Here is a 20,615-nt window from a genome sequence, read left to right on the forward strand (position 1 = left end):
CTTGATGCTCCAGAGGTTCTTTTTCCACCATGAAACATTTCTATTGTTAACATTAATCCCTTAACTGACCTAGTTTTATATACAATGTTGGAGAAGCATCCTTTTTCAAACAAGTAACTGAATTATGACCTGCCAAGATAAAGAATAACACATAATTCTTTTGAATATTTCTTTAATATTACATTTAAATATTCTCTTTAAATACAGCATTATCACAATGTAAAGGCCCTAAAAGGCAAAAAAAAAAAAAAAAGTTTTCAGAGGACCAGACAAGCTTTGGATTCACATTGAAAATACCACCTGTGTACAGTATATGAGAAAAGAAATTGGAAAAGAATAAGAGTTGCAGTAAGAAGTCATTTATTTTATCTACGACTGGACTGAACCATATTGAAACTATCTGCTTCTGGAATCAGAGGCCTAGCTTTTCTAGCAACCATGAGCTATAATTCTGCCCAACTCAGGTAGCACCAGAAATGAAATGGACTAGGTTGTAGAAAAGGCCCTTTACTTGACAAGACAGTTAATGCCAAATGTTAATATTTAGCATTTAAAAGCTTGGGATCAGTGTGAGTCAGAATTGTACTTAATGAAGGAATGGACTTCGATTAAGAAGCTAGTTTCTTCAGAAAAATCATTATCTTGGGGGTTGGCAATGAGTTTAATTATTAGATTCAAATTCTTGGTTTGATCCCAAAGGCTAATGTGTTTCTTACTGAGCGGCTGGAATCCACTTCCAGATTAGGAATCCTTCCTAAGGAGGCAATGTAGAGAGCTCACCCTCCCCTTCCAACATAGACTTTCAGATTCTTCTCCATAGAGTCAAATTCCCAATTAAGCTTCAATCTAAGATGGAGGAGTGCAGCTCAGTTTGGGATAGCATCCAGATCTCAGGTACTTAAGACTTTCAACTCTGTTTTGTGAGGCTAGAGGACAGAGAATAAAGACCTATGTACTTAATTAAGGATTCCTCCAAATGTAAAAATCAGCAAAACAGGAATGAACAGGAGAGGCAGAATGGGTTAAAAGATGTATCTGTTAAGTACACGGACTTTCAGGCTCAGTTTAGAGATTTCATAGGTGAAATGCTGCTGTGACATACATGAAGTTTGCTTTAAGACACCAGGGCCTTAGTATCTTCATGTGCAAGGTAAGTAGGAACAGTTGTGATCCCACCAGAAGTTTTTCATTTTGTTCTTTCCTGGTTCATAAATCATACCAGAAGCGAAGCATGGCATAAAGGATGCTAGAGGAGACTACTTTGTTCCCTACTGCCTCCATTTGAAAACAGAGGCAAAGATAACTTTGCTAATAAAAAAAATTCAGTGGTGTTCAGTGGAGCACATCCAGGAACATAAGCTGGACATAAAAGGAACAGGAACCGTATCCTCCCGATGGAGGTAAGAACTAATTTTGGGTCCCACTCTACAGACCTCAAAGGTTACCATCAGAACTGGAATTCTTTGGAACATGGAAGTTGTATGTAGTATTTAAGAACTGGTTTGGCTTCCAATTTTTATCAACATGGAGGGGTCCAATAAATATGTGCAATTCTTGGGGGTGAACTGGAATAGTTTAAGAACTTTCTAACCCTGTATATCCAAGAAGGACCACAAGAGTAGACATAGGAAAAACAAAAACTAGTTGGTGACCTTAGATTGCCACATCCTATATTCCTTTTAAAGCTCAAATCTCCCAAAATGGGAAAAAACCTGGGTGAAAGCAAGCATGGCACAAATTAAATCATCTTCTTTCCAGACAGCAGCCTGTTCCTGCTGCCTCCTTTGGACACAGTTAACGCTCCATATATGCCTTCCATGGGCCAGGTGCGCCCAGCCGAGAGCTGCCTGACAGAGCTAGTTAGACCCACACAGAAGACTCAGGCTCTTTATATCGCATCCCCAGCCAATCTAGTTCTTCTTCTTTAAAGGAAAAAGGGCGGAAAGGAAGAAAAAAAAAAAAGACAAATAGACAAATTAAACTCTAGTACCAAAGAACATGAGAAAGAAACAATTCAAGTTATAGACCAGGAATCCCCACTGTGGGGAACAGGTCAGAGAACACCAAACATGTCAAATATTAACTTATTTTCCAAATAGGGGTCCGGGAAAGCAGGTTGAATGTTTGTAAGTCCTGGAGGTTTTATACAGAAGCAGAGACCCTTCTACCCACTCCTCTCTAGAGGGGGACAACCAGGTGACATTTACAACTGTATTACTATGACACACCAAAACAGGGTATCAGTAACCCAGGAAAAGGAGCTTGTACCTCACCTGGAGTCAAAGAGAGGAGAAGGGGCTTTCCCATGCTGTTCAAATTGTGTGTTCTGGTCCCTACATAAAAAATAGCTGCGTGAATCACCTGGTTCCTCCTGTGAGATCCTAGTTCTCTGTTCCGATGGCCCAGAAAGCTCAGTACTCGGCTCTACACAGCCTCTGCCCAAGACTGTCCCCAGATCAACCTGGGGCTGGTCTCCTTGGTTCTGTTTACCCTTTAAAAATACTTGTACAGACAATCCTTTCCCACCCGTTCCCCAGAGACCCCAATAAAATAACATGGGAGCAGCAGCTGCTTCTACAGTTTTGTTTTGAAATGGTGTTAGATAAAATAAGGGAATAAATAGAGAATGGGTAAGAGGCAGAATCTCCGTCTCCGTGTCACACTGCCAACGGGAGTTCTAGCGAGGAATCTTCAGAGCGCCGGTCCTCGCTCTGCTGGGAGGTCTTCTCCACCGCACAGCCCTCGTCACTGTCCGTGCGGAAGGGGAGGTTTGAGGGAGACCAAGAGGGGCGGAAGTCTTCATTCTCCAGCTCCTCAGGGTTACAATCTTCGGGCACTAGCGCTTCTAGCGTGGATGTTTTCCCCATCTCTGGTTTACAGAGGGTGGCTGGGTCTGTGGGGCTACAAGCCACCAGTGAGGTAACAGGGAGAGAGAAGACATTCAGATCCTTCTCCTTGGGGAAAGAGGATGAGACTTCTCCTGTACTGGGCTCTCCTTTCACCCCCAGGACTGGCCTCTGCTCCACCTGATAATAGACCAGGGGCCCACTGTTCAAGTAAGACGGGTTGTTCACTGCTGAAGCAGTTGGGTGGTCCGAGTTCTCGGCAAAACACAGAACAGAGGAGCCTGGAGTCAGCTGAGCCTGGATGAGAATGGGGGCTGTCAGGCCTGGGCACAGCTCTTCGGGAACAGCTAGGGGCTCCTCCAGGATGCACACGCCCAGGCTCTCGATGCTGGAGTCCAGGCTGGCACTGGAGCCGCTGGAGTCTTCCTCCGCCTTGAGCCGCTCCAGCTCCTCGGCGCTCTGCAGGTGCATCACTGCTGTCTCATTCTCAGCAATGAACTCCTGGAAGTCCTGGGTCTCGGAGCTCTGCGCTCCTGTCGGGCTGCAGCTGGCAGTGGGGGAGGGCTCCTCGTCTGGGGCTGGCAGGCGGCTCACCTGCCGCTTGCTCTCCAGCTCCAGCTTCATGATGGTGTGGAGGTAATGAGTCCGGACCCGGATTGGATTGAATTCAATGCGCCCCGCCATGTTCCCACAGCCATCCCGGGAGCAGCCACATGGAAAGGACATGCGATCCACCTGAGGAGAGGACAAGGAAGTTGAGGCAAGATGAGACCAATAGACGTAACAGTGGGGCTAGGTGACATGAGCTGGCAAAAACAGGTAGTTGGCATTTGAGATCTTGCAAGAGAAACAACCAATTCAAAGCATAACATGCTAAGTGAAATAAATCAGAGAAAGACAAATAGCATATGATTTTACTTATATGTGGAATCTAAAAACCAAAATAATTGAACACATAAAACAGAAGAAACAAACTCACAGATACAGAGAACAAACTGATGGTTACCAGAGGGGAAGGGGGTTGGAGGGCTGGGTGAAAAAGGGGAAGGGATTAAGAAGTTCAAACTGGCAGTTACAAAATAGTCACAGGGATGTCAAGTACAGTGTAGGGAATACAGTCAATACTGTTGTAAATATTTGTGGTGTCAGGGGAGCACTAGACTTACCGGAGGATCACCCTGTAAGTTATATAAATGTCTAACCACTATGCTGTGCACCTGAAACTAAAAAAATATCGAATGTCAACTGGAATTGAAAAGTAAAAAAAAGGTAATAAAAATAAATTTAAAAAATTTAAAATGAAAGAAAACAAACAAAAAATATAACATGCAGTGTGAGCTGATAGGGCACTAGGTGTTCCGATAATTATATATCAGTTTTAATTCCGGTGTAGCTTTACTTGTCTCTCTAGGGCTTTTTTTCCCTCTTCTGAAAAAAAGGAGGCAAAGATCATATCAAAGAGCCAGTTAAAAAGATAGAGAGATGCCGCTCAGTTCTCAGAGTAGAAGAAATTTATGTGCCTCAGAGACTTTCCCAGAACTTACATGGTTTACTGAGAAAACAAACGGCTGGGGCCTAAGCCTCCTGCCTCCTGCGATGGCAGGCATGGGAAGGGAGAAGACAACCTAGCTCATCCAGAGCCATCCATTCTGGGGAACTAAGCAAAACTGCCTTGGTTTGCTAAGATGCTATAATGAGGGTTCAAACAAAATTACAGCCAGCTTTTCACTATCTGCTTCACTTTCCACCAGGTTGACCACCTGAAGCAGTTACCAAGATAATTAACTTAGACCAGGGATATCTGAAAAGATGTTTTCTACCTCATCTCACTTTTGTGTCCCCAAAAGGGAAAAAAAAGCAGCCCATACACCAAAAAAACAATTAAAAATATGAGAAAGCAAGTAAATGTATACAAATATACAATGTCTTCTATGACGTCAACTTAAAGAACTCTCCATTTCAGCTCTTAGGAACAGTTTAATTATCAGGACCGTTCTCAGGTCTGTGTATAACAGACTGGTTCATTATGGGAGGTCAGTCTGGAAAGCAGGATTTGGGCAGATCCACTACAGCTATGATACCTACCTAAGAAAGAAAAGTTTGGTTAAGGTGAGCTCAACTGGACTCAGCATGCAATTCTCAGTATACGAGTTCCAGACAAACTTCATTCTTTGGGATGATACTGCTGTTTTCAATTGAAATGTGTCTTCCAAACTGTCCCTTATCAGAGGGCCAGCGAGGGGATGAGGCTTTCTCTGTTTTAGGACACTATGAATTTAAGCTCTGAATTCAGGCCAAGTGTGATCCTGAATGACAGGATCCAGGAACCATTTTGATTTTTACAAAACTGGAGTAGAGGTACTGTGAATAAGTGTAAGATAAAACCTTACTTTTCTGCCTCTTTTTATCTCAAAGAATCAGTCAATATTTAGGGGACAGAAGCTAAATGTTACACTTACTAACCTGTTCCTCCATTTGCTGACAGCTGCTTTTCATCACCCCAAGGTGTAAAACCCAGACAGGATCACCAGTATCTCCACAGCCTACGAATCCTGTCATGCTGGTTTTCTTAGTTGGTGGAGGAGGGTTGTGAACTGGGGAGTGTTCCCAGTTATGGGGAAGCCACCCCTGGATGGGAAGCCTCCCATGTTCACGGGCGCCCACGCCCCACCTCCCTGACTGGTGCAGATGTACCACCTCAGGTCAACTTAGACTGACCTGGCATTTAATCCCAGCTTGACTACAGGCACACGCTTCTGGGTCACAATACAGCCGACAGTCACAACCACACTCTTCCCGTGACAGGCGGATGGCTCGAAGTTCTTGCTTCTCCTCAGCATCAATGCGGTGGACCCCGGAAGCCCTCAGCAGGGCCCGTCGCCGTTTGGTGGGTAGAGGTTGCAGGAAGAAGTAATCATCCACCTCCACGTTTTCCACATCAATGTCTTCATCAGAAACATCATCCAGTGTCAGGCCGTCGGCCTCCACTGATTCCACTGTCCCATTCTTGGTCAGCTGCCAAGAGACAGGAAGGAAAGGTTAGTCTCCAGAGTATTATCAGCACGAGCCTCCGACAGGGAGCATGAGTAGCATGGCCCAACTGAACTTCCTGCAATGACAGAAACAGCCATGCTGTCTTATACAGCAGCCCGGCACGTAGCTGCGGGGCGCTGGAATGTAGCTCGTGCAACTGAATTATTTCATTTTAATTTATTATAAATAGGCACATGTGACTACCACATTGGATAATGTAGGTCAACAGAATAAACCCAGAGCAGGAAGACAGGAAGCCTTATGCAGTTCTACCACCACCACGTCAACACAAGGGCCATCACCTTTCTGGATCCACTTTTCTCAAAACCTCTGCCTCATCTTCCTTCCTAGAACATAATCTATTCCCACAAATATACCCTCCATTCCCAGACGTGTGTCGCTTAATTTCAGCTAACCGCCTTCTAACACGGAGAAGATCTGTCAGTGGCTGGATGTTCCTTGGGTATATAGATCACCTTGCAAAACACCTTTCAATTTGCACCCCAAAGGACTCAAAACCACATTTTGGGAAGAAGGGCATATTAAAGTGTAGTACAAGGCTACCAGGTCTTTGTCAATGAACCTGAATCCCCACAGTGAGAACACATCTGCACACACAGAAGAGCTTCATTTTACTGGAAGGAGAAAAAATGAGTAATTAACAGTTATCAAAGAAAGCCCTTGCTTCCAACCCATGGCCTAAGGAAATATATTCTTTCTCCTTTAGAATCCATTTTTATTTGATTTCAAAGAAAATCAGTGTGAGGTAGGGTGGCATATGTAATACTGGATGTACGATCTACAGGCAGAAATCTGGGCTGTCTGGGCCAAAAGGGATAGAGAGCCAGGAAAGGGAATGTTAGTAGGACAGGCTGAAGAGGATCCGTGGTTCAATGCATTTTGAAAACTCACTAGAGAGTTCAGGTAAAGAAAATGAGGCCTCAGAATCCTCAGGGCTCTGGAAGCTGCTAGCAGGATGAAAGCCCTGGCACTGGAGGCTTTGGCTTATTTCATCAGACAGTCATAGTAGTGCTGGTAGAGGAACAACTCTTGGGAGAGATGTGATGCAACAGACCTGGGTAATAAGCTACACACCTGTTTTGTCTGTCTGGGGGGAGGTGGTAGGAAAAGGAGAGAAATAAAATGGTACTTCTGGGGATTCCCTCATCTGGCATTTCTGTACCAGGCAGGCCAACTGCCTTACGGGGCCTTCCACAGACCTTAGGATTGCTCCTGTGTATTTCACCAGGGTTGGCCTCCTTTTAATCACCCTCCCTCCTGCTATCAAAGGGAAGAGATTAGAGATGTTATAGAAGGAATCCCAGGTAGATATGAAAGTTTAATGTTATGATAGAGGTGGGTATCAGTGAGAAAAAGTCTTCTAATCATCAAACGGTATTGGGACAATTGGATAGTCTTTTGGAAAAAATAAGGTTAGAGTCCCAATTCATATTATGCATAATAATGAATTCCATATGGATAAAAGGCAAAGGAGTAAAAGTATTAGAAAAATTATTGCTAACTAAAGCTGCAGAGTACCAGCTGCTTTTTTTCCCTTTTTTTCAGTGGCAGTCCAAAAGGAAAACAAGTATTAGACAGCATATGGAAGATGCAGAATATATATTTTTGACACCAACTGCCTCTCCCATAGAGTGCTCAAGATAGGAGAATTTTCTAAGAAAAGAGTAAACTGGACCTGGGGAGGTCCAAGTAAAGGTTTTCTTTTGACATGGAAAGATGTATTAGATGCCACCACTGCTGGAGCTCCCTGAATCTGCCAGTAAGTAGGAATCCTGTACCTCACGCTTGAGTTTGCCTGGCTTTGTCTCTAGACCTCCTACAAGGCAAGCCACAGAACAGGATGGTATCCTCATTTGACAGGTCATTCCTTTACCAGATTTAGGAGAACGGTTTCTTCTTAGGGAAAGGGAAGAAAGCCTTCACTGCAAATGATGAGAACAGTGTATATTTGTCCAGCTGTTCCTATAGCAGCAGGAAGGTAATGGGGTCAGTGGTGGAATTCCTCAGACAGAAGAAAGGGAAGCTTGAATGTCATTCTCGTTAAAAAAACAGGTGTAAGGCTTTAGGAGTGGGCTGACGAAAGTAGACATAAAGCTCTCAAAGGGAGAAAGGAATGAGATCCAGTTAACCTATATCCTCTGCCACCAGTTCTCCAACCCTACCACATTCTGGTGTCTCATTAGGATTTCACCCACAACCCTGGAAATAATGCAGCCACCTGTTCTAAGGCCCACAAGAAACCTGGCCAGGCCTAAAGCAGTGGTCTCCAAATTTGGAACTAGAAGCTCTGGGGGAAATTTTGCAGTCTGGTGGAAACTGTGGCTGTAGAGTGCCAAGCAGTGCTGAGAAAGCAAACGGGTAGCTATAAAGAGCCATCTGAGTTGGGTTTCTCCCCGCCCTGCTCTCCTCCTCCACTTGCAGAGGTGGTGTGGCATCAGATGGCAGGCACAATACTATACAAATCAAAATAACCATTTGGTATGCTGTTGTTTACACCTAAAAGACTATCACCTAGAGGTGATGGAGTTACAGAAACAGCAGGATCCTTTCAGACAATGTAAAATCTCCAAAACCTGTTCTGTGTAAGAGACAATCATCTGACAAGAAACCGAAACACTGTACCTCCTCAGGTTCTAAGGGTGGCAAACTTGAATGTCTTCAGGTATTCACATTTTAAACTTTTAAAAAATTGGTTGAGGCGTAAGAGTAAGGAATTCTAGAGAAGCCATGAGACACAAAAAGAAGGGTGTCTTAGAGATTTGATTCCAAATCTCAGACTTCTCGTTAGAAAGATCTGGAAATCTACATGCCAAGGGCAACAGTCAAATAAAAAAACCCATAATAATAAAAAGTCCATAGACCTAGATGTTTTCCCACTTTATTTTGGCACATGGGAAGTACCAGCCCCCAGCCCCCTAGGCACCTTCATCTTCTTGGCATGGAGTTTCTCCTCCTTCAGGTGCTCACGAAGAATCTCCCGATGGTTCACCTCCTGCTCTTGAGCAAACTCACAGAGTGTGTAGCTGCGTACAGAGTTATGGCGCTGAGCCATGCCCAGAGAGCTACCACCCTGGCTGGGCACACTGGTGAAACCCTGGCGCCGGGCAAAGTAGTATACAGTCACCTGGTCAAAGCGAACATTCTTCCTCCGCAGCTGCTTCTGCCGCTTCAGGATGGATGTAGCTGAGAAGGGAGCACAGAACAGTTTTATTAACCCAGAGATGGCCTGTTTGGGGACCTCATTCTTTTTCATACATCTAGGCTCTCAACTCTTCTCCAAAGGTGCTCCCTGTATACCTAGAGACATTTCTAATTTTCAAATCATAAATGCATAGTTGGAAGGGACCTTGAATAGCAGCTGGTTCACACACTGCCTCTAGACTGATTTCACACAAACAGACCACAAAATCTATTTTCAGACATCAGTTGGGAAGAGGTAATCTTTTTAAGATATAACAATCTATATAGCTTTACTGTCCAACACAGCAGCTACTAGCCACACGTGGCAATTTAAATTTAAGTTAATTAAAATGAAATAAAATTTAAAACTCAGCTCAATTACACTAATCTCCTTTCAAGTGCTCAAAAGCCACATATGGCTAATGGCTAATAGTGGACAATGCAGATATAGAAATTTTTGATCATAGAAAATTCTATTAGACAGTGTTATATAACAGGATAGCCAATTTCTTCTGTAAAGGACCAGGTAATAAGTATTTTAGGCTTTGCAGGCCGTGACGGCTCTGTTCCAATTACTCAATTCTGCCACAGTAGCATGAAAGCTATCATAGACAATGGATGAGGCTGTGTTCCAATAAAACTTTATTTACAAAAACAGTCAGTGAGCCCAATTTGGCCCACAGGCAACCCCTGATCTATAGTATTAGAAGTTCTTTCCAAGAAACGAATTGAGCCAGAATTAAATCTGGAGTTACCCCAGGTGTCCAGGCAATAAGCATTTGTGTCTTTCTAGAGCTACCATTTCCCGGAACTCTATGGGGATCTGGTGGGAAAGGGTAGAATCCTGGACTCCTCCTCCTCCAATTTAATTCATCTCATTGTGGGGACCCACAAACCAAGCAAAAGTAAAATCAGCTAGAATAAATCAAAACTTAAGTCTATGATATTAAAACAATGAGGTTCTCCAAAGAGCAAGGTTGAGCTAAGAGTGGGAAAGATTATTAAGGGCATATTCCCAGACTTGGTAATAAAGAGCTGCAGTGGACTCTGACACTTGGGGACGTGGCTACACAGGGCTGGTGCGGCTCACTCACGTGTGAAGCTGGCAGTTGTAGGCGGATTGAGGCTGTCGCAGCTGTCGGCACTGTCACTGCTCGAGATCTCATCATCGGAATTGGAAACTGATGAGCCCACATCCACATCATCAAACTTCCTCTTGAGACCCGAGCCCGTGAATGCATCCATTGGTTTCAAAGGGGTTCCTTGGGGAGCCCACCACGTTGGCCCCAAAGCCCCTGCTCACCACCAGCTAGCCAGGTGCATTAGGATTCTGGCCAGGGGAAAAGAGGAATAAACATTCCTGTCCTAAGACAGACCCCTCCCAAGTCTATCAACATAGCTCTCCAACTGAAGACAGAAGCACCTGAGCTAGCGCTGACGTCTCGTCTCTTGAGATGAGGTCATTTCTCTACCGATTCCAGCCAACATTCTCCTACTTTTGTCTCCCCTCAGCCCCATCCAGTCTGTCACTCTTCGAATAATGAGATGAATAACAGCAGCACCTTTCCCAGCGGAGAGAAGGCCCTTGGTTCCAAACCAGCTGGGCTCTAGGATTCATTAGCCGGGAGGGATAACAGTAGCTGCTCCTCTGATCACACAGGAGAGCTCGCCAAGGGGCCAGTAGCAGGGACTGGGGATCAAAGGCAGAATTAGGCTGCGCCTAAACCTAGACTAGATCCAATTATTTTTCCTAGTGAAGATACAGCCTGGCATTTCCCAAAGTGTGTATATGAAATAAACGAATTCCATGGACATTACTAGCTTTTACAGGGAAATAGGACCTCTGTGTTAAAATAGTTTAGAAAACTGCTTATGGGAGGAACTCTTAGAGGCTTTTAATATGCTAATGAGCATGGTGAAGGGTAGGAGAAAACAGTTGCAGTGTTTCACACACCTGATTATGGAACCCTTTGTTTTCCAGAGTATTTTAGGAGGCAAACAATCCTTGGAACTCACTGGGAAATACTGCTCTAGGCTCTCAATTTCAAAGTACATAGGCAGCCAGGGAAATGCTTTACCCAGATCTTCACAAGTGTAAAGTGTCTCACCAGGCTCCTAAAAAGGTCAAATTTGGTTCTAAAGAATGGACTGAAGATTAGAATCTGCACTGGCTTCAAAACCCAGAATCTTTCCCAATCTCATACTGCTCCATAAAAATAGGGCTCCGCTGGTCTACCACCTTCCTCTGTGCAAGGAAACTTCACTTTCCCACCATTGCCCTCCATAAAGAAACCAGCAGGGGGGAAACAAGTAGCAAAAGTGACAATTTACTGTTTACATCAATATGGCAGGTAGTCTTCAACACTGTCACACAATCAGGGAGTCTGGGATACAAGTCTTTCTTCTTCTCCGTCTCTGGACTTAAGTTCCCAAGGATACGAATCTGCTCGACAGAAATGCTGTCAGAGCCACAGCTACATGTGATGATACGAAGCCTCCCTGCTTTGCCTCAGTAATGCCAGCATCTCCCCAGACTATGATCTCACTAGCTGCTAATTATGCAGCAGGAATAACACTGCCCAGAAAGACAGCGCTGCATTACTGCAGAGCGGTCACCCAGAATATACTGTGGTGTCGAGATGCCTGCTACAGAGCTGTTTTCCTGGACTGTACCTTGGAAGGAATTTGCCTGCTCTCGGATAAGCTCTACCTAGCCAACCAGACCTATAAGTACTTTAGAGGTGATATTTCCACATCTATCCATCCAGATCTCATCAAAATTCTGCCTTTAAGTCACAAGATGTAACTATGAAACCTCAGCCATATAGGTCTCAGAAAAGGGAATTCCTGAAATAAATTTGCCAGGGAGGAAAATAATAATCAAGTACTTAGTAAGAATTGTAATTAAATTAAAAAATGAGCCCGAAGTATCAATTCTGTTCTTCAGGTTACTGATCTTGCCATCAGAGGTCACATTCCTAGGACATGGTAAGAATGCACAGAGCCAAGGACTTTTTATGGGTTAAGATTTCAGATGGGTTTAAAGGTATCTATTAACTAACAGTTTTTATTCCATTCTGTTATGGGGACAGGGAGGGGGAGCTTTGCAACTGAGTACTTATGTGGGTGGGATAAGAAGAGAGAATAATGTTGACCACTAAATTTAATTTTCCTCCCCACTTAAATTCTTTATCAACCACATGAAAACAGACTGAGCCGAAAATCTGCTTTCTCAGAAAGGGCTTAAGTCCAGCTTCAGTTTTAATTGAAATCCAGCTGGTGTTGCTACGAGGAAAGCTGCCTTTTCCTCAGCCTAGAAGCCCTCAGAGATTTATGACTGGAAGCGAATGTGCACTTCTGGTTCTTTCCTGGGTCTCCCTCTGCTTCCGGTAGTGTGGGTTCCCTTTGAATATTTCTCTTTAAGCCCTACATGAGATTGGGTCTGGTCCAAAACCATCTTTATTATCAAACTTCTCCAATGTCTTCACTCAGTTGCCCTCAGGGTTATCACTTCTCTTAGGTTAATTTTTGTGCACGCTGGTGCAGCCAGGATTGCTGGCTGCTTGCTCCATTCTCCTTCGCCCTTTGATCTATGTCTTCCCTCCTTTCACTTCTGGAATAGTGTTTTCTGGGCAATGATAGGAAGTAGGTAAGGAAGAAAACGAAAAAAAGACGTGAAACTTAGGAGAAAACTATTTTCCTTAAAACACCTGAGAATAATCTATGGCTGTATGTGTAAATAATGTCCACATTGACTTAGCTCTCTTCACTCTACCCAGGATCTGTTGGCATCACTTTCTATGACATTAACCCGTTAAAAAAAAAATCCATCGATTTTTGTCCTGACAACCAATGTAAGTTCAAATTTCAACCCAGCTCTCTGGTGTGAACCTGACTTGTTAGATAAAGATGTTCACTGGGCACCAAGAACAGACCTTCCAGACCTTCCAGCCCTTCCACAGTGGCCTGAAGAGATCTTCTTTTGCAACACCCACAACCAGAATAGGTTCCACACTTTCCAATGTATCACATCAACCTCCTTTCAAACCATAGTTAGAAACCAGTCATTCCTACCTCTCTCAACTCTTCATTCATTGGCAAAGGATCAATGTGTGTGTTTACGAGAAACACTTATACTCCCAGTACTTAAACCCATGCAGAAATAATCAGGTGCGACTGGCAATGCAGGTCATAACTGACAGTTAACTGTCAAAGGGAGTACCTCAAACAACAAATGCTTTTGAAGAAAATAATGCAAACCTCTATGAAAGCTTTTAAATGCCAGTAAGATGAAAGTTCAGCTGCCACTTTCTGGATACATGCCTATGGTCTTTTCTCAAGTGTGTCTAGTGACCATTTCCCAAAGGTATGTGAAATAATTCAGATCCACAGTTTATAAAGATAGTAGGCTAGCATCAAATAAAATAGACCTACAGCATATTTGTATTTTAGTACTAGATCTAAGTCTTTTCAGGCCTGTGAGGATTCCATTAACAATCTCCCCAAACCAACATGAGACTCGCAAAAGAGGGACCCCACCCACACACAAAATTTTGTGGATGCAGAATATATTTGCAAAGTTTAGGTAATAAAAGCCCTCTCTCTTAAATGAGTCCGAAATAATAAGAAAACATACATCTCACAGGAGAAAGCGACTCCACTTAACAGGAACCCAATCTTCTCCTAAAGGTCAAAGGACCAAAATCTCTAGTAAGTGTCTCAGGGCTACCATCTGTAGCTGGGTTAGAGGAAGGAAGGCTTGCTGCTAAGTGTGACCTGTCTTGCTTCTCCTTTTACGCTATATTGTGGTAGATTCTCAAATATGACTTTTGTGGATCTATGTGTCCCTGTGATTACCAGGATCATGAACCTTTAAAGCACTCAAGTAAAAACATCCTGATTAAACTAGGTATTACCAGGAAGTCCCCCTCTAACCCTCGTTCCCTGGTTTTTAGCCATTCACTGGCACAAGGTTAGAATTTGGCTTTCCCTGTCTATACTACCAGCATATGGAGGACACGAGATCTTTGTGGGAGAACTGGAACATGATGCTGCAGGGACCATTAACTCTCAAGGATATCCAGTCATTTATAACACTGGCACCCACCAACGTCCTCCTGGCTTTGGAGATCAGCAAGATGTTAAGTCGGTAAAGAAAAGGAAAATCGGAATCAACTCTGGATTTACCTTGAACTGAAAACTGTAGGACAAGGGGACACTGTGTCTCCTGGGGATAACTTCTAACATTTCATGTTGAAGAACGATTTGTGTGTCACAATGCCACTCTAAACCCCTTTAAAAAGAGGAATCAAGACCATGGCACTAAAAGGGATGGATGGCAGTCAGCTGCGTGTTTGGGCCTGTGAGAAAGATCAAGCTAGCAACCAGGGCAAGTGATGCTTTCGTTTTCAGACACAACACCAGAAAAATGGGGGACATCAGGAACCTGAGCAGAAATGACATGTCAAGTTACCAGTTCCCCTTAATGGACACCCCCGTTGAATCCTTCAGCTCCTGGCCCATTTCTGATTCCTGCAAACCTTCCCGCTCATTCCAATCGTCTGCAGCCCCTACCCAGCCTTCCCATCCCTTCCTGCCTGCTACTCACAAATTCCCAACCACTCCTCCCACATTTTCCTCTATTCCTCCTCCCCTTCCTTCACTTCCCTCCATCCTACAGCATCTCCACTCCATTCCGAACTCAACCCTCATCCGCAATCCTGCCGGCTTCCAAGGCGCCCATCAGTCTCCCACGAGCTGCCCCCGCAGTCCGGGCCCGCGTCCTCCGAGCCGCTCGCTCCCACGCCTCTCCCTACTCTTTCCCTTCCCGGCGGCGCCCTAGCTCCCCGCCCCCCGACCGCTCCCGACCAAGCCTCCCTCATTTCTGACCCCTCCATCCGCGCGGTTCTGGGTTGACCACTCCTCCACAGCCGCCCGAGGGCCGATCCCGAGAAAGGACGAGGCGGCACCCTCCGCCCCGCACCCCCAGGCCCATTACCGGCCCCGCCGCTGCTGCCTCCTCCCGTGATGGTCTCTGCCGCCCCCGCTGCTGCCGCCGCCGCCCTAGCCCGGTGGGAAGGAGGGAGGAGAGCGCGAGTCCCGGGACCGCGGCGACGGTCGGGGAGTTCCCAGGGCGGCAGGACGCGGAGGGAGGGTGGGTGGGCAGGTCGGCCGGCAGGCGGCGGAGGGCAGACGGCTCCGGCAACTCAGGCGCTCCCGGCAGCATCCGCCCAGAACCGCCCCGGCTCCGGCTAACAATAGGCTCTGGCCGCAGCGCTCTGGCTCTTATAGGCGCCTGCACGTCCAGACCGACCCCCGGGGCAGGCTGGGAAATGGAGTCTACGTGCCGGCCCCACGCCCACCAGCATGACGGGAGTTGGAGGCGGCGATCGGCGCAAAACCGAAACTTGCCAAGCACACAGGTTCAGGAGGCTGTCTCTGCTGCAGGGGACCCTGGGAAAGCGAGTTTAGCGCCGCTGCAGCCTTTTGAAGAAGAGAGACCCTCAGTCACAGATCTTCAGTGACTAAACGAATTCTCCTCTAAAGCTACCCTTTTCCTTTCGCCAGGACCACACTCCCATGCCTAAAGAACATAATCCCCCTATCCTCACTCTTAAAGAGCATGACGTGATGCAGTCTACCCAAGGTATAGACAATACAAGCAATGTATTGAGTTATCTCAATATGTATTGATGGTTTAAGTGTTTTCTTTCAAAGACAATTTTACATCATCTCGGATATTCACAACTTTGCAACCCATTTTTATGACGGGAAAAACGAAGTCTCAGAAGTCATATGTCATTCGCCAAAGACACCCAGCCTTGGTTTCCTATCTCTGAAAAGAGTGCATGTTTCTTCCTTGACCTATAAGGCCTAACAAGATATAGGTGCATCCTCTCGCCTTACCACCCCCAATCCTAGGTCATCTTGTTTCCTCCCCTCCCTTACTCTGCTGTAACACTGGCCTCCCTGCAGTTTCTTCAACAGGACAATCACGCTCTCATCGCAGGGCCTTTTGCCTAGAATTCTTTCACCAGCTAGCTATCATTCTTACTCCCTCACTTACCATTTGCTCAAATGTCCCCTTATCAGAGATATTCCCTAATCAGATTTCTAAAATGGTGCTTCTCTTTAGTCTCTATCCCCTTGCCTTATATTTCTTCTTAGCATTTACCACCTGACATATTTTTCAGTCTTCTCTCACTTGACTAAATTCCATGAGAGCAAGGAATTTTGTTTACTGTATCGTCAGCACCCAGTACAAAGCCTGGTATTTGACATTTAGGAGTTCAGTAGATATTTACTGGATATTATTGGATTGATGGATGGCAGGAATTTAAACTCAGGTTAGGCTGGTCCCAAAGCCCAGTGCACTTTTCATTGCAACCAAGAACTATGGAGCCAGGTCTACTGGCTACCAAGCCATCTTGGTTTTAGAATTGAGAGATTGGGCAGCTTGGAAAAAAAGCCAAGAATTACAGTCCTCTCCTCTCGGTGACATCAAAAACTCTAAGAGGCTGGGAAACAACACTGTAAAATGAAAAAGTGGCAGATCACAAAAAAAAAAGCAGTCTTTAGGGTGCCATATACTGATCATCTCCCTATCTGCTGAAATCTAGGTGTGATACATGATCAAGAGCATGGATCCGGGGGGCAGTGGGATGGCTCAGTTGCTTAGAGCGCAAGCGCTGAACAACAGGGTTGCCGGTTCGATTCCCACATGGGATGGTGGGCTGTGCCCTCTGCAACTAAACATTGAAAACTTGACTTGGAGCTGAGCTGCGCCCTCCACAACTAGATTGAAGGACAACGACTTGGAGCTGATGGGCCCTGGAGAAACACATTGTTCCCCAATAATCCCCAATAAAAAAAAAAGAAAAAAAGAACAGCCACAAAATAAAGTCTCTGCACAGTTAAAATAGACTCCATTTAAAAAAAAAAAATCATGGCTCCGGGAGCCGGAAGGCTTCAATATAAACTCCAACTGTTCCACTTGCTAGTGGTGCAACCCTTGACAAGGTATGTAACTTTCCTGTGCCTTAGCTTCCTTATTTGCAAAATGGAGACACTATGTATCCACTATGTATCTCATAGGGTTTTGTGAAGATTAAATAGTTAATATAGTATAAAATGTTTACAACAGTGTAATGTAAATGTTCATGATTCTATTTTTCCTTGATACACAGAAGACAAAAAGGAAGAGAAGGCCCTAGACCACTCTGTAGAATCAGTGAGCTGAGTAACAAGAACCAACCTAAAGGTCCTGGGGGTAGGCTAAAAGAGTCTCATATGCCTACACATCCAGAGTTTGAGTAGTCATGGAAATTTATCAGGGTACCATCAGTCTCCGTGCACAAGCTTTGTTGGTTAATGATACCAAACTAGATGACAGCCAAAGAAAGTTAGAACATTCTTTAAGATATCAGAATCCAATTTGGCAATAAGCTCTAGATCAGTTGAAATATCATCTGGACCTCTGACAAACATCACAACTACTTACCATAGTTACTTATTCACCATATTTCATTGTCTTGATAGAATCACTAGGTAAGTTACCTCGGTGGTACCAGTTGACTCATAATAACTGCAATTCTGCCTCCAGACTAAGCAGGGCCTATGGAGGTCAAATGACCAGGAAGCTCAAGTATAGAATAGAAACTACAAAGAAAAGTAAAAAGAAATGCTAATATTAATATGTAAATAATAACATTGGACATTCAATTCTAAATGTTGCTGCTTTGTTCCAGACCATGCTGCTACATATTTATGGACCAACTCAAATGCAATCACTGATGGGTGGTTTGTTTTAGGGACAAAAAAGTCAAAGCAGAATAGAAAGAAAAGACATAAGATCAAGAACAGTAGCTGCAGATTAAAACCAAAGGTCAGATTTCCTGTCCTGGGCAGTGTTTATACGTCTGTCTTACAGTTATGTTTACATGTAAAGGCGATCTTTACATGTAGTCAATAGTATTCAAAATCTACTGAGCAACTGAGTAAGTGTATTAAGTACAAAATAAATCTTTTATACTCATTATCCTTTTCAATCTCCCCAACAACCCTATGAATTAAGTATTACCTCCTTTTTAAGATGAGAAAGTTGAAGTTTAAGAGAATATTTTGTTCAAGGTCACATCCAGGAAAAACAAGATCTGGGATTTGAACAGATGCTTATCTGAGACCAAAGTATATACGTATGGACTACTCTTTACCACCAAAAGACAAACAAGAATACATTCTCCAGAGGATGGGGTGGGGATTGAAAATGAATAGGTCAGAGGATACTTCGTGCTGAGCTTCACAGACAGACTTAAGATACAAATCTAAGGCTTTGTATTAGTTTTTAGGATAGGAAACTTGTAGATTTAACCCCGAAGTTGTATGTTACTTTCTAATACACACTTAATTATAATCCAGATTTAGAGACAGTCACCTCTTTGTGACTAATTCCATCCCTATTAACCAAAAGAGATCAGTATGTCCAAATCTGAGGAAAAAGGCCACAGCAATTTAAAAACACAATGAAAAAGCTGTTTTATCAAAGATTTCAAAAAGGACATACAGATTGATCTACACATACATATAACACACGCTGAGAGGCTCAGTCCTGACACACACTCTGCCTATTAAAAAGGGAAAGAAACAACCAGGTTTGAGGGGGTGGAAGGCAGGGGTGAGTTTAGAGAGTGCAAGCTTAATAAGCCTAAAGGAGGTGAATGAAAGTCTAACGCAAAGTTATAAAGATGTTTAGAGAAAGATACTATCTATATAAGTTACAAAGATGTCTAGAGAAAAATACTACCTAAATCCTTAAATGAAAAATCAGACATTAGAATTCAGAAAAACAGGTTTTTGCAGTGACTGAGGAATGTGTATCTCATTTTATGCAAATATGAAAACACAGATTCACATAATAAACTAGTTCCTAAAAGATTCCATAGAGTACACAATAGAACAATAATGCACTAGTATTCTTAAATAGCAAGTTCCCTTATAATTGACATTAATCCAATTGAAAACTTAATTCATATGTAACTTTTAAATCTCTGAATTTGAGAATACAAATGTTAGACTTAGTTCCAATTTCCAAGATAACTTGTTCAAGAGGCCTATGCTCCTAAGGAACAACAGAGAGGAGATCTGGAAGTGAAAAGATGCAAGAACAAGGAGGAAGTGGAAATAGATGGAAGTTGAAAGTCAAAGGTAAAATACAAGATCATTAAAAAGTGAAAAAAAAGGGGGGAATAAAATATTAATTATACAAAAAAATAGGTGCTGATGGCATTAATCTCACACCACATAGAGCATCTTTTCCAGCTCATTCCATTTTGCAGTGGTAATAAATTCTTCCTCATTTAAGTCTTGGAGCTCATATAAGGAAACAAAAACTTAATCACAAATTAAAAATAAGTGTTCTAGAAGAAAAGCGTTAGCCCACAACTAAGAAAATAGAGCATTTTTAGGAGCAGCAGCAGAACGATGCAGGATTACACTATGAGTTAGTATATAAATTATGCAGCTAGGTGGGGCATTTGTGCCGTTCCTGTTGAGACTGGAGTTCTTCTAACAAACCAGTAGAGGCAATAACAGATCAAATTCCTAGAGAGGAACCATCCATGGCCAAGGAAGCCAACTAACAATTCAGAAAAATGATTCAGTGGCTCAACGTTAGCTCTCTAGTCATAAGCTATCTGGCATTGTTAGGTACTGGCCAGTTTTGAAAAAGCTACAGTGAAGAGGCTTAGTCCTGACTTCAAATATTTGCACCCCAAACTTGTGTTACTTTCAAAACTGAATGCAGAAGTTTCATTCAATCCTTCATGGTCGTTTGCAACTTTCTGCAGCAACCCTATGCAAAAGGCTTTCTCAGAATACGTGGGGATACAAATGGTTTTCTTCAGAATACTCCTTCATAAGGCATAAATTAGAAATGGCTATAGTTCCATATGCCAACCCTCCCCATGCTCCTCTAAATCAGTGGGGAGCTCATGATATACCCTCACAATACACCCAGGGCCTGACAGTGCCTGACTTCCAGGAATTAGAACATCTGCCCCCTCATGTGGACCTCACTTTCTCGGGTCTTTCAGTCTCTAGTGGCCTTGTGTTCATTGTACTGTAATCTCTTTCCGGACAAGATCACCATTCCCATTTCCCCTCCCTTTAAATGGCTTCTTAAAGAAATCATTTATGTGGGCAAACATTCTTATTGGGCCATAGTATTGGACAATCTTATTACTTAATAGCCATATTTTGTGTAGTAACTAGTACTCAATCCTCAGAGTCCTGCAATGAACTCCTCCTTTTTATTTCCCAATCACTCCCTTTTAACTATCCAGTCTTTGTACAGCAGATTGTTCTAGATGGACCCTATTATACTTTAAGGGAACAGTACAGATAATGCTAAGTCAAACAGGCTGCTACTCACTCTACTTCTCAGGAGGGCCTAAAATCTAACCATTCTCCTCATATACCCTCACTCTAACAGACACAGTAAACCATCTACTTTATTTTAAATACCAACTGTCACATTGC

General features: G+C 43.7%; 1 protein-coding gene across 3 annotated transcripts; it reads right to left on the reverse strand.

Annotated features, from left to right (window-relative positions):
- Nucleotides 1-155: 155 nt before the first annotated feature.
- CSRNP2 (cysteine and serine rich nuclear protein 2) lies at nt 156-15,218 on the reverse strand. Of its 3 annotated transcripts, none has more exons than XM_074325692.2 (6): nt 15,079-15,218; nt 10,175-10,410; nt 8,824-9,083; nt 5,565-5,861; nt 4,013-4,069; nt 156-3,581 (listed from the first exon to the last, which is right to left on the reverse strand). In XM_074325692.2, exons 2-6 carry the CDS (start codon nt 10,323-10,325, stop codon nt 2,658-2,660), a joined length of 1,689 nt encoding a protein of 562 aa, XP_074181793.2. In that variant the 5' UTR covers nt 10,326-10,410; nt 15,079-15,218; the 3' UTR covers nt 156-2,657. The 3 variants fall into 3 exon arrangements, with proteins under 3 accessions (XP_074181793.2, XP_074181794.2, XP_019580113.3); XM_074325693.2 differs by having other exon boundaries at nt 14,970-15,104; XM_019724554.3 differs by lacking the exon at nt 4,013-4,069.
- Between the last annotated feature and the right edge of the window lie 5,397 nt (nt 15,219-20,615).

Source organism: Rhinolophus sinicus, chromosome 1 (genome assembly GCF_057876585.1).
Source record: "Rhinolophus sinicus isolate RSI-liver-muscle chromosome 1, RSI-T2T, whole genome shotgun sequence".
NCBI classification, from domain to species: Eukaryota; Metazoa; Chordata; class Mammalia; order Chiroptera; family Rhinolophidae; genus Rhinolophus; species Rhinolophus sinicus.